Source organism: Anguilla rostrata, chromosome 6, assembly GCF_018555375.3.
Source record: "Anguilla rostrata isolate EN2019 chromosome 6, ASM1855537v3, whole genome shotgun sequence".
Lineage (NCBI taxonomy): Eukaryota > Metazoa > Chordata > Actinopteri > Anguilliformes > Anguillidae > Anguilla > Anguilla rostrata.
In genome coordinates, this window is record NC_057938.1 from 22516656 (window position 1) to 22539950 (window position 23295).

The 23295-nt window shown below is 42.8% G+C and overlaps 3 protein-coding genes across 8 annotated transcripts in view; all 3 read left to right on the forward strand.

Annotated features, from left to right (window-relative positions):
* The first annotated feature begins 573 nt into the window (after nucleotides 1-573).
* Nucleotides 574-10089, forward strand: LOC135256838 (alkaline phosphatase-like). The gene is made up of 12 exons (XM_064339031.1): nucleotides 574-762; nucleotides 1936-1963; nucleotides 2967-3083; nucleotides 4852-4967; nucleotides 5107-5281; nucleotides 5684-5856; nucleotides 6350-6475; nucleotides 6717-6786; nucleotides 7070-7208; nucleotides 8527-8717; nucleotides 8880-8996; nucleotides 9570-10089. Exons 1-12 carry the CDS (start codon nucleotides 709-711, stop codon nucleotides 9854-9856), a joined length of 1593 nt encoding a protein of 530 aa, XP_064195101.1. The 5' UTR covers nucleotides 574-708; the 3' UTR covers nucleotides 9857-10089.
* Nucleotides 10090-12793: 2704 nt separating this feature from the next.
* Nucleotides 12794-21573, forward strand: LOC135256841 (protein phosphatase inhibitor 2-like). The gene is made up of 6 exons (XM_064339038.1): nucleotides 12794-13130; nucleotides 16449-16556; nucleotides 17340-17423; nucleotides 18105-18217; nucleotides 18851-19009; nucleotides 20417-21573. The coding sequence occupies exons 1-6, from the start codon at nucleotides 13006-13008 to the stop codon at nucleotides 20434-20436; spliced, it is 609 nt and encodes a 202-aa protein (XP_064195108.1). The 5' UTR covers nucleotides 12794-13005; the 3' UTR covers nucleotides 20437-21573.
* A 1185-nt stretch (nucleotides 21574-22758) lies between these two features.
* Nucleotides 22759-23295, forward strand: part of acap2a (ArfGAP with coiled-coil, ankyrin repeat and PH domains 2a) — a 52897-nt gene continuing 52360 nt past the window's right edge. For 3 of the 6 annotated variants that reach the window (XM_064339034.1, XM_064339033.1, XM_064339032.1), the window contains exon 1: nucleotides 22759-23230. In XM_064339034.1, the coding sequence (XP_064195104.1) occupies nucleotides 23178-23230 (53 nt within the window). In that variant the 5' untranslated portion in view covers nucleotides 22759-23177. The remainder of the gene's footprint in view (nucleotides 23231-23295) is intronic. The other 3 variants (XM_064339035.1, XM_064339036.1, XM_064339037.1) reach the window with 3 other exon arrangements.

Genomic DNA, 23295 nt, shown 5'->3' on the forward strand with positions numbered 1-23295 from the left:
GGCAGCAAACAAGCCCCAAACTGTGATGCTGCTTCCATCATCCTTCACGTTTAGGATGAGATTTTGGTGTGTTGGTGATCCACATATAGCATTGTGCATTTATGTCAAAAAGTGCAACTTTTATCCATAGAACATTGTCCCAGAAGCATTGTGGAACATCCACAGTGGTCTTCAAACTTTCCTATGTGGTGTCCTGCCATGAATGCCAGTCTTGTTTAGCTTTTTTCTAAAAGTGGACACACAGTAAACAGAGACATCAGCAAGTTCAAAAGATTTCTTCATGTCCTTTACTGTTAGTCTAGGGTTCTTTTTGACCTGGGTCAGCACTGCATGCTGCACTCTTGCTGTGATCTTTGCAGGATGCTCACTCCTAGGGAGAGTAGCAGCAGTACTGAATTTCCTCCATTTGGAGACAACTTGTCTTATTGTGGATTGATAAACAGCCAGGCCTTTGAAAATGCGTTTGTAGCCTTTCCCAGGCTTTGTTCAGGGCATGGTTCACATGAACCAGTTTCTTGAGAAGAGCAGTCTCTGTCAGTAACCAACGTTGTGTTTTAAAGGGTAGGGCTGCAACCCACACCTCCAATCTCATTGACTGAATCACCTGACTCCAATTAGCTTTTGGAGAATTCATTAGCCTGGAGGCTCACATTTTCCAACCTGTGAATGTTTAAGTGATGCATTCAGTATTAACAAGAAGTCTTTATTATGTTTGTTATTGGTTTAAGCAGATTGCGTTGTGTAATTAATGCAGAATACCAGGTAATTCCAAAGGGTAATTCCAAACTTTTTTCTTGCAGCTGTATGTGTAATGTTTTTAATTGTGCAAACATCTTTGAATATTGACAGACTATTTCTTCTATTTTATTTAAAATATCTGAATTAGGCATACTGTCTTATTCTGAATTTTGGATTCCAAATGTCTGAATTCCAAAATTCTGAAACAAGGGCATACCTAGTTTGAATATAGGATGGGAGGGGGGTGCCTATAGGGTACCACCCAAGTGACAAGTGTTTGTCCCTTTATAGGAGCTTTTCATACCCTTTTTTCTGACAGTATAAGGGGAAAATAATCAACTACAGATTACTGATCAGTAAGGCTGAGAGTTTGTCACAGAAGTCACAGAGCTGTTGCTGCAAAGTTGTTGAAAATCGTGGAAAACTGGAAAAAAAATCTTTTTATGTTTATTTATTTCATTAACTGATCACATGCACAGCAGTGGGAAATGATTGAATAACATGCACAACTGTAGCAACAGTAACAAGTGCTTCATGTTTTAACAAGATCAGTGGAAAGCCTTTTTGTGTGGACTTTGCATGTTCTCTTCGTGTTTGTATGGGTTTCCTCCCACAGTCCAAAGCCATGCAAGTTAGGTTGGGGAGTCTGAATTGCCCCCAAGTGCGTGAGTGAATGTGTGTGTGTGTGTACGAACTGTCGAGGGCGTATTCCTGCCTCTTGCCCAATGGATGCTGGGATAGGCTCCAGCGCCTCCTGAGACACTGACCAGGAATACTTTCGCAGACTTTCACGATGAACACTAAGGCGTACAGGCTATATCTTAATCACATCATGAAATCCCCATCTTTATATGAAATTATTTTTCTCATCATCATGCATCATTATTCTGGGGATTATTTGGCCTGTTTTGTAATACTGGGGGGGGGGGGTAATGGTGGGTTGTAACCCCCCTATCTCCCTATAAAATTTCATATATACATATAAAATTGGTATTTGCATCCCTCAGGATTAGCACTGTAATAAAATGCTGTGTTAAAATTTATATACAGCTTGCCCTTTGATCAGCGACTGACATTTTAAAAGAGACTTCAAACTGTCCCTTTGCCAACACAAACATTGTTACTTTTTAATAGAACTGCTGCACCATGTCTCTACTGTGTGCATCCCTCATTGTTGGATTATTGTTTTGTCTCCAGGCCAACTGGTCCTCTGCTGTAATTCCAGGTATGTAATATGCGCTTTTGTTTTATGTGCCTAGTAGCACTAGTGTATTAAATGTAAATTAAACTACCAAAACTACCAATATTAAATGTTTTATAGTTACAGTGTGTGGCACACACACACACACACACACACATTCCTGTGTAAAGGTTTTTCTTTGATGGAAACTACATTTTTAAAATGACTCTGTGTAGTGCTTTTTGGAAAGTAGAGTTCTAGCAAATAACATAATGTTGGAACGTCCTGTTTGAGGTATATTATACCGTTAGCTCCATAATGTTTGGGGCAAGAACATTTTTTCCTTGATTTGGCTCTGTACTCCACAATTTTTGATTTGTAATCAAACAATTCACGTGTGGTTGAAGTACGGATTCTCAGCTTTTATTAAAGGGTATTTTTGTATCACTATGTAGAAATTACAGCCCTTTTTTACATGGTGGCACAAGACAACAAAATATCCCTCTCTGAGAACATCAGAGCAATAAATTGGGTGCATATTCTTGTACAACATCTGGAGAATCTGGCTCTTCCTTATGACCTACTCAAGCCAGCTCTTGGTCCAGGCACTAATTATTTTCCATCAGGACTACTGGAACTCCCTCCATGCTGGTCTTGCTGCCTCTGCCATCAAACCTCTGCAGCTCATCCAGAACACTGCTGGTCACTTGATGTGCAGCCTGTCCCAGGCTCAGCCATGTTACTCTCCTTCTCATCTCCCTCCTCTGGCTTCCGATACTGGCTCACATCAGATTAAATACCTTCGTACTACAGCTAAAGGAACCATTACATTATATCTTCAAATTACCATTGGACCCTACACACCAGCTCTCAGTTCTGCAACCTATGGAAGCCGGGCCCTATCTAGCTGTTCTCTTTCTTTCTGAATTTCCTTCTGGGATAGTACTGTTATGGGTATGGTTGTGAAAGGTAAGTTAGCTGTAGTGTGTAGTGTGAAGGACCTGCATTAGGGTCCTCTGTGACTCCTCTCTTATGTGCTTCTCTGCAGTAGAGGAAGAAGACCCCAATTTCTGGAATGTGAAAGGAAAGGAGGCTCTGAGGAAGGCTTTGAACCTGAAACCCAACCCATACCAGGCCAAGAACCTCATCCTCTTCCTTGGTGATGGTAAGAGAGAGGGGAGAGGAGACAGGCAAAGTACTGCTAAGACTAACATTAACTGGTAACATCCAGAGTTGTGGAAGTTGCGAACTCTGGAATTGGATGTTTCTTGAAAAGTTAGGGACAGTTTCAGATTTTGTGGATTTTTTTCCGCCAGTTAGCACACGATAATAGTTATAAATGTTCTTTACAGTGTATAACAGCTCATCACTGAATATCTGGTTGCATATACTGAATTGAGTGAGATGTCACTGCTATGAAATTGAGTATATCTCAGGATCCACACAAGAAATTTTATATCCCAACATTCATTTAAATATCTTAAGCTACCCAGGGGTTCAGTAACCTGCAGAAATGAAAATTAATGCTAATTACTCTGAGCATGTTTTAAGATCACAGAGAAAATAGTGGGATGCCATCTTTCCTGGGTACAAGTCCTGGGTGGGGACAAGTGTAAATGGCACTTGACCTGAATTGTTTCATATATGCATATTCTTTCATATAACAGGTAATGTAGTTGAAGTCCATAAACACATAATGTCATTGAGTTAATTTCAATACCACTTAGCTGCTTGGCTAAGCCGGCCTGGTCTGACAGGCTCTCGGTGTAGTTTTGGTTGGTGACCAAACCAGTTCTTCACATACATTAAAACAACCACACACTTCGAAAAGAGCGACATTTCACATTTCCCCTTGTTCACACTGAACAACCTGCAATTCAAAATCATTTGACAACCAAACTGCATGCTGTTTTCTCTAGATTTGTTTATAAACTATCATCTCTGTAGCTAAGGGAATGCAGCTGATGAGCAGGTGATTTGAATTGTGGGATATCATGTTTTCCCCAGAGACCAGGAGTATGCTAAGGTTTTTTTTTTTAGTGGAATGGATGCAGAAGCATTTAGATACTCAAAATAATCAAATAATGATTTTTGACTTCATTGAACTGCTAAACTGAAATGCACTAAAATTATGTTAATAAGCATTTTATATACAAAATTGTGTGTTTAAAAGATGCCATCTAATTTAATGTCTAAAATGCCACTCCATCTGAAGAATTAGTCATCTTCAACAAGGGGCAGTCATATGCTGGTGTTAATGCAACTGATGTCTGAGATTCCGCTACATTTCGTGATATCTCAGCTGCTACTGCATCTCAGTAATCAGTTGCTCATGTGCATTAGCACCAGCATATGTCTGGCGCTTGTGGAAGATGGCAATTGAACCAGAATGCATTTGGCCAATGGTGAAGGTCGCAATTGCACCAGCATGCTTCTGACCCATGCAAAATGTAGAATCTTCTGCATAAACTGGCTGACATGCTGGTCACCAGTCGGCACCCTGAGCCAACCAGAGGAGGATGGGTTTCCCCCTTGAGCCTGGTTCCTTCCAAGGTTTCTCCCCATCTGCCACAGGGAGTTTTTCCTTGCCACTGTTGCCTTAGGCTTGCTCCTGTGGGGGTTTAGGCTAGGGCTGTCTGTAAAGCGTATTGTGACAACTGTTGTAAAATACGCTATATAAATAAAATTTGATTGAATTTGATTGATAATTGTCTGACCGATAATGGAAGAAGCATTAGAATCAGTATGCATCTAGCCTCTGTGGAAGGTAGCATTGGCACCATCATGCATTTTGCCCAGGGATATACTGGGTTCATAATGTAGTGTGTCACAGCATTATCATAACTGCATTGTGCTTTCTGAGAGATCTGTGCATGTGTCTGAGCCTTGTGGAAGGTAGCATTACCACCAGCATGTGTCTAACCTATGTCCAGGCATGGGTATCGCCACAGTGGCAGCTGCCCGGATCCTCCAAGGGCAGATGGCAGGGAAGACGGGCGAGGAGAACTCCCTGGCCATGGACACCTTTCCCTACCTGGCTCTCTCAAAGGTCAGGACCCTCCCCCAGAATACATCACATTCTGCACACTGAGAACCATGTTGCCAACAAAGGCCCTGATTCGAATGTGAATCATTTGCATATGAAAGAGGTCAAGCTGTTTGACCGGTTCTCTGTGGTGTCCATCCAGACCTACAACGTGGATCAGCAGATGCCTGACAGCGCGGGTACAGCGACCGCATACCTGTGTGGTGTCAAGGCCAACTACGGCACGCTAGGCCTTAGCGCCTCTGCCCGGCGGTACCAGTGCAACACTACCAAAGGCAATGAGGTCTTTTCTGTGCTACACAGAGCCAGAATGGCAGGTAGGGATGCCAGAATCTTCCGCCCACCACACACGCACATACACACACCATCATCCACCCTTCGTGGCAAGCCCTTCGTGCAACTCTCCCAAAAAAGCAGTCCCTTCTGTTAACTGAAAGAGCTTATCAGACACATTAGCACTGTAAAGCCTGACAAAATGTTTTGGACAGGGAGGTACATAAGCTGATTATTGACTTGTACGTATTTGTTTCAACCAAAAATGTAATGCATGGTGTAATGGTTATTCTTCTCATGATTCTGCATCAGCTTGAATGCAAGAGTGGAAGGTTCTGGTAACTCTGTATATTCTGTGTTGCAGAGAGGACAGATTCTTTTGATCGCCAGTGTTCCATGTTGCAAGAGTCATGGAACCTGATGATTGTGTGCGTTCTGGGTTGCAGGGAAATCAGTGGGCATCATATCCACGGCGCGGGTCCAGCACGCCTCCCCGGGAGCCGCATACTCGCACACGGCCGACAGGGGGTGGTACAGTGATGCAGAACTGACCCCTGATGCAGTGCAGCAAGGGTGCCGGGACATCGCCTATCAGCTGGTCCACAACACCGATATACAAGTGAGATCAAAATGCTCATTTTTCAGTCATTTTTCATCTTGATGTCATTGTTTCATTTACACTGCCTCCACATACTATAAGTGCAAACAAAACCTATGTGCATTCTGTAGGCCGACTCTCTAGCTCAGTGGTTCCCAACCCTGTTCCTGGAGATCTACCGTCCTGTAGGTTTTCATTTCAACCCGGGCACATCTGTTTCTACTAATTAGCAGCTCAATGAGATCTTTAGTTTTTGAATGATGTTTGTTTTGTTATGGTTGGAGTGAAAACCTACTAGACGGTAGTTATCCAGGAACAGGGTTGGGAACTCATGCTCTAGCTTCTTTTGGTTAAAAGAATAATACACTGGAGGTTTACGCTTTATCTGTGAAAAAGGGTTGTTTTGCTCAATACACTCAATGATTATTCAACTGATTCAACTATCCACTGTACAGTGTCCAATGGAAATGTAGCCATTGACTGTGTCTGACACAGACTGGTGTTTCTGGCGCAGGTTATCCTTGGAGGAGGGAGAAAGTACATGCTGCCCAATGTGACTCAGGATCCTGAATACCCAGAATCCACTGGAACCCGACTGGACAATGTTAACTTGATCAATGAATGGCTCAAAGGCAAGAAGGTGAACAAGAACCTCCATCCCCTTACTATGGTGAAACCAAATGGCCACATTAAAATGTTTGTCCTCCAAAATGGGTCTTTCGAACAGAAAATTTTAATATCAGCATTGCCTTAGTTTTGGCTTTGTGTTATTTTTTTATCACAGAATCAGGAAGAACTCACTAAATCAAAGATACAACAAACCCAACTACAGCACATTCTATTTTGATTTTCCAGTAACAGTATTTTAAATTTCCCTTTAGAATCCAAGATTTGTGTGGAACAAGGCAGAGTTGAATTCTGTAGATCTGGATAAAACAGACTATCTGATGGGTAAGGTTTTATATTAAAGTGTTGAAAAAATAAGCGACTTCAGAGCTTCTGAAGATGCTTGCTACATTAAAACATCAGTCTGGATTACTTGTCACCATTATATACCATTAAATTCAGTTTTTTTATGTGCAGCTATGTTTTGAGTGCTCTACTTTTTTACTTGGCTAGACTCACCCTGTGGAGTTGTGAGTGTAAGGAAATTCTTTGTACATGTATGAGTGTGTCTGATGTGCCCAGAACTGCCATGTAAGTTTTGGTTGCTGTCTATTGCCTCTCTTCCCAGGGTTGTTTGAGCCATCGGACATGAGGTTTGAGCTGGACCGTGACGTCAACACTGACCCCTCGCTCACAGAGATGATGGAAAAAGCCATCCTTATCCTCAGGAGGAACCCCAAAGGATTTTACCTTTTTGTGGAAGATGAGTTTTAAGCAGCATTCATCTGATCCTCAGTCAGAGGGAGGGGGAATGATGTTGGTTAGACAGAAGGCAGTACAGAGGTTAGAGCGGTGAAATTGTGGTTCCAGAGAGTGCCGGGTTTTGGTCCTGCTGTTGTTCCCTTGGGCAAGCCCAGGGCCACTTATCCAGAGTCTTCATGAAGAGATTTTTAAGGCTCCTGAATGGGTTGGTTAGTAAAAGCACTCTTCATACTGTAAGTACAGACTGAGCCTGATAACTAAGACATTGCTGTTATTGCCCCAAATTATCTTTTGCTAAAAAATCTTTAGCAAAAAAGATTTCTTTTTGCCTCCTAAAAATCTTTAGCTGTCACACCTGGGGCATTTGACTAGAATCTTCAGAAGTATTGCCCTTCCAGGGGTAAGGTGGATTTATGTTAATCAGGGTCTCACTGGTTAGCACTGTTTCCTCTCAATAACACACCTCTCAGGTTGCCAGTTGTCAATGAGAATTATATATCTGCTTTTTCAGTGCTAGCTCTCCTGTAGTATGGTGTGAATTTTGTGTAAAATAGTCACTGGCTTACAGGAAAGTGCATCTGAGGAGCTCACATATCCGTACACATATTACTCAGCATGCTCTATACACTCTTAGCACTCTAATGCATTCAGTTCTGCACTTGTGTAATGGCAGAAATCATTTGGACCATGTATAGTTTCTCAATTTGAATTACCACATTACATTACATTACTGGCATTTGGCAGACGCTCTTATCCAGAGCGACGTACAACAAAGTGTATAACCATAACCAGGAACAAGTATGTCGAAAACCCTAGAGAGAAGTACCATTCCAAGTGCAGGGAACAACCGCACAGTTCAACTTGGACCCTGTAGGTTAAACTGATTAACACTAACACAAACAAGAACAGCAACAACGCAGTCTATGCAAAAATACAAGCAGTAGTTACGACAAGTGCATTAACTAAGTCAACTACGAAACAGCTACCTAGTTACAACCCCAAGCTTACAGTCAATTTAGAGATTACAGGGAGGTAGGGAGGGATGGGAAGAGGTGCAGCCTGAAGAGGTGAGTCTTCACTTGAAGTGGGTCAGGGTCTCAGCTGTTCTGACCTCCACCATCGTGGGGCCAGAACAGACAGGAAACGGGATCGGGAAGCGCAGGTGCGAAGAGGGGGAGGTGCCAGGCGTCCTGAGGTAGCGGAATGGAGGGGTCTGGCCGGCATGTAGGGTTTGAAGATCTACCAAAGTTTCCTTGTTGTGAGGCTGGGTGTTGGACTGGACTGGATACTTATACGCTTCTGTGTTTGGCTCTGACCTTCAAGTGGCAGGATAGATCACGGACACCATGCTGGAAAGGCCAAACTGGCCCTCACAGAGGCAGTGGAGCTGGACCGGGCCATCAGGAGGGCGGGAGAGCTCACCAGTGAACTAGACACCCTGTCGGTGGTTACTGCCGATCACTCCCACGTCTTCAGCTTCGGAGGGTATTCCTCCAGGGGTAACCCTGTCCTGGGTACAGAGCCTCTCTTTATTTAGTTTCAATTCCTCCGTCTGCTCTTTGTAGTTTTGTCATATTGCAGAAAAGCATCCAACATCCTGTGGTGTGTTAATGTACTATGAACACTACTGAAGGGTTGGGGGCCCTGAATCTCTGTGAATTCTGTCTTTCTCTCAGGGCTGTCAAGAGTTATAGCTGATGATGGAAAGCCATTCACTAATGCACTATACGGAAATGGACCTGGGTACAGAGTAGAGAAAGGAAGCCGCCCTGAAGTTAATGCAACCATTGCAGGTGAGAGCCTTGTAACTAAATATCAAAGTACATTTACTGTAAAAAAAAAAAAAAAGAAGACAATTATACAATTAAACAATAATAAAATATTACCATAATTTTCACTGACTAACTTTAAATGAAAAGCAAAAATAAAAGCGTCCACCTAGCAGATATGTTGTATAAATCCCACTTCAGTTAAGTTTTTGGTGTTAGTGTTGCCATAGAAAAAGTTTTGGCACCACCATGTGGCTGCATTTATTCAGCAGATAAATGGAAATTTAGGGCTCTGTTTCAAGAAGGCAAAAAGCTTCTCCCTAAGGCAGTGGCCAGAGGGCAGTTCGATATTATCGAGCATCGCAATAAGGCACAAGGGTGTTAGTGCCAAGGTTGGTATTTTTAATCCTGTTTTTTAGCGCTTGCTCTAGGTTTGAGGAAAAGAGGGTGGGTCAGTCCTTTGTGTGTGGTGTGGTGTGGGTTTGTGCAAATTTATTGCAACGCGGTAGTTTTATTCATTTATTTTTGTTTTATTTGGCACCCTGCACGGGGCTGAGCATATCCAATCCAATGAGTATTTCTTTTTCTGCCTTTCAGATGGTAATGACTACATGCAGAATGCTGCAGTGCCTCTCCCTGCGGAGACCCACGGCTCCGAGGATGTGGCCATTTTTGCCAAGGGCGCCATGGCCCACCTGTTCCATGGAGTGCAGGAGCAGAGCTACATCGCTCATGCCATGGCCTACGCTGCCTGCATCGAGCCGTACACCGACTGCCGGCTGCAGCTGTACGTGGAGCCCAGCAACGCCATGTCCTCACGGTCCAGCTTCCTGACCCTTCTGCTGAGCCTGCTGCCGGCTGTGTACGCCTGCATTTGCGCGTGAAGAACTCGCACATGGAAGACGCAGCCCCACAAGTACTAGTGCCTCTAACTCATCTGCTCAGTGACTGTACTGTACTGAGAATGATTAAGTGAGAGCATTATTCTGTATGTCTGTGGGAGGAGGCAGCTTCCACAGTAAACTCATTTAATCAGTATGAGTTCAGGAGTATGAGAAGACCTGCTAAATACTTCAGCTTTTGTGAATAAAGGGATGGCCAGCTCTTGTTTATTCTTTTTTTGTTGTTGTTTGTTTTATTTGCTTCAAAGTCTCCGCCTTGGATGATCTTCTTAATTGCTGAAAGTATTCACTCATTTATTTGTAATTGTTTCAAAGTTTTCATTAAAAGATCTGTTATTGTTCCATGAGTGATCACAATTATTGCATTCTTGGGATTGTGGGTGCTAAATTTAATGCATGACCACTGGGTGCCTGTGGCAAACACGCCTGCCACAGGCCACCGAAGTGGCTTTCCTTGGGGCCCTCCAGCACAGAGACACAGGGAGACGATGTTAAAACAGTCCACATTTATTCCACGAGGGTTTGGCAAGATGGTATAGCCAAATGAGCAGATGTTAACGCTGTCATGACAGAAGCTCCTGGTGTGGGTGGGGATGGCAGATTTAACCTGTGCGCAGTGATTACCTCACTACGCACAGGTGCAGCCACTCCTGTTCCTGGGTCCAATTAGCCTGGCCAATTATCTAATTCTTCACCAATTATCCAATTGGCCAGGTCTAATTAGCTTGACCCAGGGCAGGTGTGGCTGCTTAAACCAGCCATCCCCACACCACATACCCCCAACGCCAAACTGAGGCCAGGGAGAATCACTGGCCGAAGCCTACCCCCCCCCCCCCCGCACTCCCAACAAAGCAAAAGACAAATAAAAATAAAAACTCTAAACCCGCTAAAAAAAAGTCAGGGTGGGTGGCCCCGGAACAGTCCAGTACATGCTGTGCCCCTCCTTCTGACGACAAGGCAGCCCTTCTTCCTCCTCCCTCCCGGAGCACGGGAAGTCCTGGGCTGCTCTGCTGGCTGGTGGGGGCGTCACCGGCTTGGGCTGTTCCACGGGCTGTGGTGGGGTGGCTGGGCTGGTGGGCTGGTGGACTGGCCTTGTGGTGCTGGGGACCAGGAACCCTCGTGGCTGTGGTGGCCGCCAGTCGGCTCTGCTGGCAGGCGGCTGCAGGCTTATCCCCTCATGGGCTCCGGGCAAACCAACCAGGCCAAAACAAAGAACTAAAAACAACCAAAACGGACGAGAAAGGAAGCAAAACGGCGCGGCCACCGCTCGTGCGCCGCCCGTGGCTGACCCGCCTTCCCGGCCAAGTCCAGCTCACGGCGCGACCACCTCTCGTGCACCGCCCGTCGCTGACCTGCCTTCTCGGCCAGGTGCAGCTCCTCAGCATCCCAGCTGAGGATTGCCTCCTTCCCCTCCCTGGTCATCTTCAGCTCCCCATTTTTGGCCCGGAGGATCCACCCGAAGCCCTGTCGGGAACACCTCAGCCGCCCCTCCTCCAGTGTGCTTCCTGGCTGGCCCTCCTGTGCCTCTTTGCTGTGCCGGAGGAGCCCCACGTTGGGCGCCACTGTGGCAAACACGCCTGCCACAGGCCACCGAAGTGGCTTTCCTTGGGGCCCTCCAGCACAGAGACACAGGGAGATGATGTTAAAACAGTCCACATTTATTCCACGAGGGTTTGGCAAGATGGTATAGCCAAATGAGCAGATGTTAACGCTGTCATGACAGAAGCTCCTGGTGTGGGTGGGGATGGCAGATTTAACCTGTGCGCAGTGATTACCTCACTACGCACAGGTGCAGCCACTCCTGTTCCTGGGTCCAATTAGCCTGGCCAATTATCTAATTCTTCACCAATTATCCAATTGGCCAGGTCTAATTAGCTTGACCCAGGGCAGGTGTGGCTGCTTAAACCAGCCATCCCCACACCACAGTGCCATTTTCTGATAAAACGCTGGGTGTCTTTGCAGTGATGTGCCCCAAAATCAGGCTCTTTGTTTGCCAGGTTGGTAATGTTCTCATTCAAGTTATTTGGGAAATAAAAGGAATAATTGAAATCTGTGCCATGGTTGGGTGTAGCCAGGAGTCCAATGGGACTGATCATAATTGACAAATACAGACGGGTGACAAATTAAAGGAAAAACCAACATAAAGAGTCTTAGTAAGGTGTTAGGACACTATAAGCCACCAGAACAGCTTCAATATGCCTTGGCATAGATACTGCAAGTCTCAGGAACTCTACTGGAGGGATGGAACACCCTTGTACCATTCTCTTGCTGCATGCCACACATGCACTTACCCACTTGTCGAAAATATGATGAAGGATGACAATCTGACCATATCACTTTTTTCCACATCTCTGTAGACCAGTGCCTTTGTCTTTTTAGATCTTTTCTTAATGTCATCTTGATCCAAAATTGAGGTCAACTGGGTCTGCACAGCATTTTTATACATGCCACAGTGCATGATATGATGTTAATTGCTTAATTGTATCATGCAGTACACCAGGAAGAAGGGTTTCATTGGCAAGGTACACCTATTATGTAGTCTGCACAGGTTGATGGGGTGCCTGCAGACCACCTATGCCAGCATAATTTTTGCGAAGCAAAATTGTGCGACCGGTGGATGTCAATAAAAATTGAGATAAGCAGTTGTTAATACGAGCTAGTCTATGCTTTACGTGGAATTATGCAGATGAATTTATGCGTAAACATGAATTAAATGAAGCTTTCTCTTGTTTCCTTGCTCAAGCATTTCTTTAACTTACTCCAGAAGATTATATATTTCTGCATGTCTTATGTAAGCCATAAAGTAGGTCTACGCCGTTCGTTCAGAACCGTGATAGTGCGCTACCAGCGCGAAAAATGTACCGTCGTCACAGTGACGTTTATATTCGAGCCAATTCTCGCGAGGGTTTATATAACCACACGCTCTGCCTTTCAACAGCGATGCTGTTTTTTGCGACAATGCGAATGAACTGCAATTCAAGTGACAGTAAAAGGGAGAAGCAAATGCGTGTGTGCTCACATACCACTGAACTAGCTAATTCATTAAATAAGGAAGAAACTGAACAACTTACTATCCGACAGACAAACTGAACGTTCGCAACCAGAACAGACGTAGTACCTAACCTAGTAGAATGGCAGCTCCACGGCCCATTAAAGGTATATTGAAGAACAAAAATAATGGGTCCAGAGGCGAGACGGGCCCTCAACTACAGCAAGTCTCACCAGTGGAAAGTGAGGATCCAGGACTTCTGGACGAGTGAGTAAGGCACCGTCTGACAGGTTTAAATCACGCATCCACTGGGGATTATTGTTCATTTATCATGTAGCTAATTTAACTTTTACTCAATCGAAAAGAAAACAGTACATAGTTAACGATAGCTTGCTAACTGGCTACCAGTATGTCAAGCTATGCTGCAACGATACCTCTCTTTGCTAACGTCATGTTTCGCTAACGATAGCTCACTACTATTGTAGGTTGTCATCATAGACCGTAGAAATGTATTTAACGTCATCCAGCTGAGTGTTGTCAACCGGCTGTTAGCATCAGATAATGATTGTGTTGGCTAGCAAATTAGCCAAGTTAGTTAAGTTAGCAATTGGGCATACTTGAATGCTACATGAGCTGGCAAATATCTTGCCAAACTTGAAGTGCCAACAAATGAGTGGCCAAATGTTAGCTACCTACAGTTTCACTAAAACGTCAAACCATGTTCTCCTTTGTCGTGTTTAAAATGAACTACATTTATACACGAATTCATTAAATCCAAAGAACAAGCTGGGCAGGTGTGTTTGGAAGTAACATGGACTGCATAGCTAGGTCGGATAACTTTACACGATATGCCAGGACTGGGCGACATGGACAAAATATCATTTTACGATTTTTTTGCTAGATTTCGTGATTCCGATATACAACGCTTTGTGAAACGGTTAACAATACGGCTTACTGGAAACAATAGGAATTAATTTACCTGTTCTATACGATGTGTATACAAAGATGGATTGTAACACATTTTTTCACACATTAGTCCACTGTTTGGACAAATGTAAACAAGTCCTTTTTGCTGAACATACAGCTGCCATGATATGGACTTAATGAATTGCCTTGACTCAAAAGCTTCTTTCCCAGTTACTTATCTGGAATTAACATAATCTAAAATAAATAAAATCGTACCTGAAAAGATTCATTTAAACTGGGCCACTGTGGTTCGTGAATAAAGAAATTCTCTTGCCACTCAGGAAAATGAGACGTACTGTGAAATTGTATGTTGGACAAGGATCGACTGGTCTTTGGTGGCACTTTCTTTGACAGTATCCTCATGTGAACATGACCCAAAATTGTGTCTGGGTAATGACAGTACAAAGGTATGCTGCTTCCAGAAGTGTCTTGCTACAGTAGTTTGCTCAATAAGAATATGGTCAGAACTGGCACATGATGGAAAAGAGATTCCTGAGAGTAGTTTTTCTTTTATAATTAAATGAGCTTTGAGCCAAGGCCCTCTCATTGGAGAAAACAGAGGTTGAAGCCTTTGCCAATGTTGGTAGACATTTTTTTCAGATCAGGAATGAGTTATTTCTTGACTGAGTATGGGCATGCAAATAGCATTTGTTAAAGTAACATTGCAGAATTATCACCTTAACATACAAATGACCAATTAACTTGTCAAATTATAAGCAGAAAGTTGCTTTACACTCATCTAGTAGCTGAACATGCTGAACATATTACAGATCCTTTGCCTTCCATCCCAGTCGTCTTGTCTAAGAGCCTTTTATACAGTAAATGTTGAGCTTACATTTTTTGGCTGGACTTTTCGGCCTACTTCCTGAAGCTTTTCTGGCATTCAGAGTGACCTATGTTTTGAAGAGGCAAGTGACAAGTCCTCAGTCTTCTGGGATGGAAAATTTGCTGTCGCTGTGAAAACTGCACTCATTTTATGAACTATGCCCTGGCTGTTTCTAGATGTATAAAAGTGCTTTGACAAATGACTGCTTTAAACAAAATTGTGAAATTAAAGGGAAAAAATAAACATTTGTGAGCTGCAAACCTTTCATTGAATGCGTTCCATGTGCCATTTCCTATCTGAGGAAATATGTGCTATATTTACACAACTCCCTGCAATAAAAATGCCATCTCTAGCTGTGTGCTGCTAACCTTTCCCAGCATTACCCAGCTGTTGATGGCCACAGTGGCTGGTGCATCCCAGAATTCACCAGCCAATTTCACTGTTTTACAGACAACTATTTATTTAGAATAGAACAGGACCTCCAAGTGAAGAACGTTCCCTGCCAAAGTGGCTGGTAGAGAAAACAAACGTAACAGCCACAGATAAAATTGCCAGCATTTGGTTTTTGGCTGGTGTTAATTAAATGTGTAACATCCTTTATGTTGCGGAGAGAAGAAATCTTTGTCTTGTGTAAAATGTGATAAAATATTCACGTTATCAAATGTAAACCCTTTAATGCATCCAGGACTACTGTGCACTAGTGCCGTGAAACCCTGCATTGCTGCTAAACTTGATGCGAGACTATAAAGTGGAATGCAAATGTCGCTATCTATGCATTTTTAACCTGTGTGATTTGTGGCAATGCACATTTAATTTGTAGAAAAAGCTTCAGAATTGTCAACAATTTCTTGCCCTCTATAGAGTGTGAAAAGGTGGACAAAAAATACAGTTTTAACACTTGGTGGAGCTGACCTTTCACATGAGGCATATGAATATAATGACTCTAATATTAATCATTTTGTGCTGTCACAAAGATGATATAGCTGGCATGATTAAGAGCAGACATGACTGGCGTTGCTCTGTCACAAAGGCTTGTGTTCTCTCTCAGCTGATGTGAACACACCCACAGACACAGCTGATGTGAACACATCCACAGACACACGTGCACACTTAAAGAAAACTCTTGGGGTTGTATTCTGAAGCCATTCCTTCAGTGCTCTGCGAAAGCTGCACTCTTCACTTACTGCTCAGCCATTCACAAAAGCAAATGCCCTTCGCTGAATGTAAAATTGAACACAAATCAGTCTAAAATGATGCATTTGTTGGGTGGTGTGCAGCAGTGATCCACGGCAAACATGTTTGGAAAAACTGCCATCAGATTGCTTCCTCTGTTGGGTCTGATATCAGGATATAGAACTGGGTTGTAGTCCAGAAATAAATACCCCAGAGGAAATATTTGCATCATGCAGTGATCAGAGTGTAATGCTCATTAAATTACTGCTATCCAAGGTGGTTTAAGTGTATTATTTTTAACTATACAGTTTGGATTTATTTTAAAATATTTCTGTACTGCTGGTTTTTTATTCTTGCATTTATCTATCCTGCTGAACTATTTTTTACAGTTTGATTTTTTGGAAAAACATTTTGGCATGAGTGGCTTGATCAAGGGTACACTGGTAGAACCCATTTGACGCTCTGTTGAAACCTGGCTGTGGATGACATGCTTGCTAGTACGACTGCAGTGGCATGAACCTGTATTTATGATTTGGGTTTTCCACACATGAGGAATAAAGAAAAAGGATGAAAATGGTCATGCAAATGGTGGTCATTCTCTTACATTCCTTCTCTGTTAGGAAGAAATCGCAGAAATGGGATGAAATGAACATCCTTGCGACCTACCATCCTGCGGATAAAGACTATGGGCTAATGAAAATTGATGAGCCCAGTACACCCTACAACAGGTGAGGAGGAGGCTAAGCTGCATATCATAATGCAGTGGTTGCATTAACGTGTGAAAAAGGAGACAACATGCAAGGGAAAAAATACATTGCATTCTGTAAATGCAGACATTCAAAGGTTTTTTTTGTTGTTGTTGTTTTTTTAAAAGATTACAACAGGTGATGACCCGGCCTTGAACCACAACAAAATATTTTAATTTTGTTGTTATAAACCTGAGCATTATGACCTGGCCATGCTGGCATGAACCCAGATTTAGCATAACAGTCGACCCAGTTGGGGTGCATTAACAAAATTAAGTCACACTTGTCACAATCCAGTGATAAAACAACTCGAAATGTCATGTCCTTGCTTTGTTTTAAAACATGCATTTGATAGTAAAGGAGGGCCAAAACAGAATCAAAAGGAGGCCAAAGACAGCAGGTCACTGAAAAGGAGACGTATCGTCTGGAATGCCGATGTAGGAAAAACAGCATGTGTGTTTATTGATTGTCCACTTAAACTAAAAGGTTTATAGCTAAAATATGAGTCACCTTGTTTTAAAATTATAATAAAAATCGAGTTGTCCTCTACCAGTGTGAGCCAGATAACTGCGTGTGAGCATGCTCCTTTGGGAAAAATGCACGCTAGGGACATGACTTTTAATCCATCTTGTTTCCCAAGATGTATTCTGCCGGTTGCCCTTGCATCTTTTTAGACATTGGATTTACGTGAACTCCATTTAATTTGCTAGATGATTGCTAACAAGATCGTTCCCAATTGTGCAATAACGCCTGGGCCCATCACAGGATGGTGGGAGACGAGGAGGACGAGGGAGCTCTGAGTGACTCCGATTCCAACACGGCCCTGACTGCGGATGACCTGGCCAGAAAGTAAGGCTCCTCGCCGCACAGAGCCCAGCTGCCCGGGGCGACAGGCTACCCGTGTCATTTCCTTTCCCAGGTTTGATTGTGATGTGTGTGGTTGGGACTGAAGCCGGTTTTTCAGGAAGAGTCATTTTTCAGAGGTGATCTCTGGAATTTGCTTTTCCTTCCTTTTCCACTCTCCCCAAAACTGACCTATATTGTTGTGACAAGAAGGAAACCATTACTAGGGGGAGGGGGGCACAAATCCCATGTGGAGTTTACAAGAAAGCATTTAAGTGAGGTTTTGTGGTCAAAGACGAAATCTCAACTTTTCGACAAAATGCATGACATTATATCTGGTTTTGAGCAGTGATTTAGATCGTGCAAATTCGCTCCCCATCTGAGTGTGGGTGGCACTGTACATCTACCCACCCCCTAATTATTGACTTGACTGTGTTTTAAGGGATGGTCAAAAATTTTATACTCTAATTTGTCTCTAAAAGTATAGATATAGATTGTGAGTGAAATTGCTGGCTTAATTTGACCCCATTCCAAAGCTGTCTGTTTACATGTGAAGTAAATTAATAAAGAGGGTAGGGTGGAGCGATGTTCCTCCCGAAGCAGCTGGCCTGCTTTTATTGCATGGTGCATTTTTCGTCGGGCCGGCTCACGCGTGACAATGGGTGCTTTGCTGCCCGCTCTCCTCAGGCTGGCGGCCGTGGAGGGAGCCCAGTCCCGCTTCATGCAGGAGGAGGAGGAGGAGGAGGAAGAGGAGGAGAGCAGCGAGGAAGAGGTGGAGCAGCTCAGTCCAGAAGAGCAGGGTGAGGATCTGCATCCCTCTACTGCCACACCTGTGTGTCTGTGTTACGGAGTGGCTTCTCTGTCTGTTAGGATTTCAGTCATCTTCCGCCTAGCAGAATTCAAGGACCTCATGAAAAACTTATACGAGTATATAGTGCATTAAATTTCTGAGTTAGGATTGTTACAATTCTGGGGTTGTAATTGTGGTTTTACCAACAATCACAAAGGTCTGCCAGGACTGAACTTGAGAACTGCTGGGTTCAACAGTGTCCACAGTGAAATGAACTAAATCCCCTTGATTGACTTCCTACAGTCCATTGGTGCATTTGTAAATTTGGTTGCAGAAGCACTGGCTGCAAGTTTAGGTTTTGCAATTGCATTGCTAATTTGAACTGTCGGTCCTTGTCTTAAAAAACTGAATGGGAGACCTTAATATGACAACTCTCAGCCCAGTTTTTTATTGTCATTGGATTTGTAAAATTGTATGTCAGAATACATACAGGGCCCTTTGGCTAAAAGACCTTTTTCACTTTTTGCTTTTTTTCGTTAGGGCTGCTCTGTTCGTTTCCAGTGTGTGCGGATTATGCTAGATGGAAAAATAAAAATTAGACACTTTTGGGACACTAAATGATTTTTCCATGTTTTTCTTTTAGCAAAAAAGAAGCATTTTCAGATGATGAGGAAAATGCATTACAACGAGGGTCTGAACATAAAGATGGCCCGGCAACTCATAGAGGAAGAGGACGATGAAGACGAGGAGATGAAGGAGGACACGGAAATGGAAGATGTCAGTGAGAACCCCCCTCAGGATGGTAAGGGGCTTTGCATGAGCTCATTACACCAGAACTCAGGCTAGGCCTTCTCGTGATGTAGACGTTGATATTAGAAGTTTACGTTGACATTTAAGCTTGGTGGGATAGATACCATTGTAACATGGGTGTTCTGTTCATCTCCGGTATGTCAAAAAAGTTCATTTTTTAAAAGTACTTTTCCTGTTGCACATTGCTCTTTATCTATTTAATTGACGGTGTAACCCTTTGGTTAATTTCAGCAAGTTGTGCACTGGCTTTCTGAGGTATAATGGTACCTCAGAAAGTCTATTAAAATCTGGTCCCAAACTTGCTCTGCTCATAAGTGAAAGACTTATGTTCAGCTGTTCTTTGGTTTTTAAGAACGCTTAAAGATTCTTCTCTTGTGTAGCATAATTTCCAGGCATGGTTTGGTTACACTAATACCCTTAGCATGGTGGATATCAAATGTTACTGACCGATACCATTACCCACCAACTGATTAGCTCTCTGATGAAGCAGTTTTTTTCCTGTGGACTGGTGTTTCTTTCAAGATGACAATACCCCTGTCCAAACATTTGGTTGTGCAGTGGTGTGCGGATTGTGATACTGAGTTGACCATGTCTTGAATCCAGTCGAGCATTTCTGGGAAGTTCTGGAAGAATGTCCCTCAACATTTTATATTTTCTTCAACTCTGCATGAGTTGACTTTCCTGTTGAAGAGTGGTGTGAGATCCTCCAGCAGAATTACAGACGCTGGCCAGCTGGGCATACAAGCTGGATTGGACGCACATGGAGGTGTCCAAAAAGTGACTTTTCAATTGTGTTTCCATATTATGTTGACTACCTGCATGTGAGACCAAGAAAGGAAACAAGAGAAGAAACAAAATTACTGGATTGAAATTGTCCTCTGACTTTGTCAAACCTTTTCATTAGACATTTGTCTTAGTTCAAATTATAGTAGTGAGATGGATTTTTACACAAGAAAATTTTGAGCATTACTCTTCCTAGGGACTTTAGTAATTGTACCAGATTTAGTTATATTATAATATTTGGTTATAACAGCATGCTGAAAATGATGAGCATTGAAAACGGTGAGCATTGTTGGGCTGAATGGCCTGTTCTTGTCATTATGTTATGTTATGAAAGAACAAAGTTGGAAATGAAAATGGAAAGGGCCTGAACAGTAAGTATAAATTATCTTTATTTTTCAACTAATCTTTTCAGGTGATACCATTTCAGATGCCGTACCAATACCAACTAGACCACAAAGTTTTTCTTTTTTTCTTTTGTTGTAGGTGTTTCATTAATGCCAACAAAGGGAGGTATTGACTGGGTGAAACCTAGATCACCTGCCTTTCATTGGCATTATTTGGTTTCTGTTTCTTTCAGTTTACCTGAAACACAGCTTGTCTTTTCATTTGTTTGCAGCGGAATCGCTGGACTTCTAGAAGCCGGCGATGTCGATCCACCCTTTCGAATTTTCTATGCCTATTGAAACCCACGGAGTGCAGCTTCCGAGCTGGTGCGAGAGGACAACCGCTGCTTCGCATCCCCTGCCATTCACATCTGTTAACGAACACTGCTACGCGAAGTGACGGCAAGCACGTTGGCCAACCAGCTCCTTCCTCTTCTGCCAAGATGGCCGCTCTACTGACCACTGAAAGGATTGGAACTTAAAGGCTGTTATCGGCCGAAACTTTCCCCGGCCTACTGCAGGGCTGGTCAGTAGGCTAGACTCCGCTGTGAGGAATCTCTTTCACAACATCACAAGACACGAGCCGGCTCGTTCCTGAACTGCCGTACCATTTCACCAGCAACAAGAAGCATCATTTGCAACTCTTCAACTGAGGAATTCCTGCTTTCTTTTTTATCATTTCTGAATTTGTATTGCCATTTTTTCTTTAAAAAAAAAACAAAACAAAACATTATCCAGTACGAAAAAGATTATCCAGTACAGATGGATAATCTAGCAAAGGCTTTCATTAATTTTCAGTGTACAAAGCAGCGCATATTTGCTTTAAATGTGATCCCAATTTTCCTTTTGTTTTCCGCTGGTGCTACTGATGTATTTGCCCTTTAAATTTATAAAGAGGGCAGCACACGTATGTAAATCTTTGAATTGTATAAACTACTGACAAGTGGGACTACAATCTGTGGAACATGGAAAATGCTGCTGGCATGTCATTCAGAGAATGATAGTCATTTGAGATGGTGTTGTGACCTTTGATCAATATGAAAGGTAATTTAGGATGGTGGCAAAATCAGGCATGTTAATTTAAAAATGTAATTTGCACTCTGACTTATTTATGAAGAGATTTCAATGTTTCCCATTTTTAACATTTTCCATCATGTCTCCATGAGAAAACTAAAAGTTACTTACTCTTGAATGGTCCGATGGGATTAATGCTACACTGTATTTATTGGCATAAAAATTAAGACAAGCAAATAATCAGTCAGTCATTTGAATTATTTTTTCCCCTATGTGCTTTGAAAGATCTGACTGGCATATTATTTGCGTAATTATTCTGTTCTATGTGCAGTCTGTTTATGTACAATAGCCTACATATTACAAACCCTTTCGTTGATCCGATTGTGTGCGTTTCTGTTGTATGAGGTGTGTAAATATTTTCGCACATCAGTATGGAACTATTAAGATTGTTCAAAGGTACTTGTAGCCTAAGTACTGGCGGAATAACCCTCACAGAAGTCTACAATGACCGTGGTTTGTTCAGCCCAGGGGCGCGGTACCTGCGGATGGTCATTTATTTAAATATAAGTAGGAAAAGCTATCCTTCGACTACGTCAAAGACAAAAAAGTCCAATTAAATGTGGGATTTTTCCTGGCGAGATGTATTTTATTGCTTGCAACTGTTGGAAAGTAATACGGAAAGCAAACGTCAATCAAGCGTTTGCTTCTCCATTGGGAAACTTACACGTCTTTGCGAGTAGTCTTTCCAGCTGCAATTCACGCGCACCTGCAATGGCAAGCCAATTTGACTTCTGGATGCGGAAGTATTTTTCTGTTACCTAATATGAATGAACAATTATAGAAATAAATAGCTATACTGAGTTACCGATCAAATACCTGGGCTGCGTTAATTCAACTATAACGTTTTTGGCTACCTTGGTTTTCCTTTGAAAAGTGTGAGATTTACTACCGAAGAACATTCCACGCCTGGCACCACGTGATAATTTGTGCTTCTTTAATTAACATTTTAATCATTTACGTGGGCAGAAATCATTTTAAACACTCTGGCAACTTTTCCTGTTATTTAATTTCAGATCAATTTGGAACCAGAAATACGTGAACGCTGAAGCAAAAAGGAACACAACCTTATTGACGCAATTTGTCGAGTTCGATACAGTATGTTGCCCTGCTGCTATTTTAACCACGCGTTAAAAAAGCAACCACTTGCGACCATTTTTTAATTTACTGGATTACAGAAACCAGTAGTTTGATAGATCCATGTGTCCATACGATGGCGCTGCCACACAATGAACTGGAGACAATTGAACACATGCACGGTGTCAGTTACTGGTTGCTTCTGGTAATAGCTGTGGTACGTGCGGTTACGGGTTCCATAATAATCATTTAGCTGCAGCAGATGTGCAAAAATAATATTAGCATAACCATTAAAAATGGACATGCGTGTCGAAACAGTACCGTGACACAACGGACACATTTTGTAATGTTTTAGTTTTGAGGCGGAGCAGCTGGGGCTGACAGACATTACAAATGCGGCGTATGTGTTGGCCGATGGTAGTGTCAGTTTCGCTACAGGAAACTGGTAGAAGTCCGGCCTCTGATGCGGGAGAAGCTGCTCTCGTTGGCTGTTGTCTCTGGCACTCATCCGTTCCCTGTGGATTACTATCGGGGAAGTAAGGAGGGGTACGGAGCCATTCAGGCAATAACGTCAGTCATAGCTTGTGTGAAAGATTTTGCCTTGTCCCAGAGTCGTTGCAATGCCCGGACTCACTTTATTACAGTTACATAGCAAACTGGATTCATTTGTTTTTTTCATTGTAATAAGATAATCCATTTTCATTGCTGGATTTTTATTTATTTTAGTCCGTTTTGGTGTCGAGCTTCAACTAGCTAGAATTCAAGTTGGGATATATAGCCAGTTTTTAGCTAGCGCAAGAAGCGCAGCTGTTGTATTCCTTCTTGGGTGTTCAGATTCAGTGGAAGATGAAGGTGACGGTGGATTTCGAAGAATGCCTTAAAGACTCTCCCAGATTTCGGTAGGCCTCGCTAAATATGCTCGTTCTGTTTCTGTCATTTTCTGGAAACTGCTTGGAGTTATTGC

Coding starts and splice junctions, on each gene's coding strand:
- LOC135256838 (XM_064339031.1), top strand. CDS start 709: ATGTTTGTTATTGGTTTAAGCAGATTGCGTTGTGTAATTAATGCAGAA. Junction 4,968..5,106: donor CCTACCTGGCTCTCTCAAAG/GTCAGGACCCTC, acceptor GTGTCCATCCAG/ACCTACAACGTGGATCAGCA. Junction 7,209..8,526: donor TACCTTTTTGTGGAAGATGA/GTTTTAAGCAGC, acceptor CTGACCTTCAAG/TGGCAGGATAGATCACGGAC.
- LOC135256841 (XM_064339038.1), top strand. CDS start 13,006: ATGGCAGCTCCACGGCCCATTAAAGGTATATTGAAGAACAAAAATAAT. Junction 16,557..17,339: donor CCCAGTACACCCTACAACAG/GTGAGGAGGAGG, acceptor GGCCCATCACAG/GATGGTGGGAGACGAGGAGG. Junction 18,218..18,850: donor GCTCAGTCCAGAAGAGCAGG/GTGAGGATCTGC, acceptor TTTTTCTTTTAG/CAAAAAAGAAGCATTTTCAG.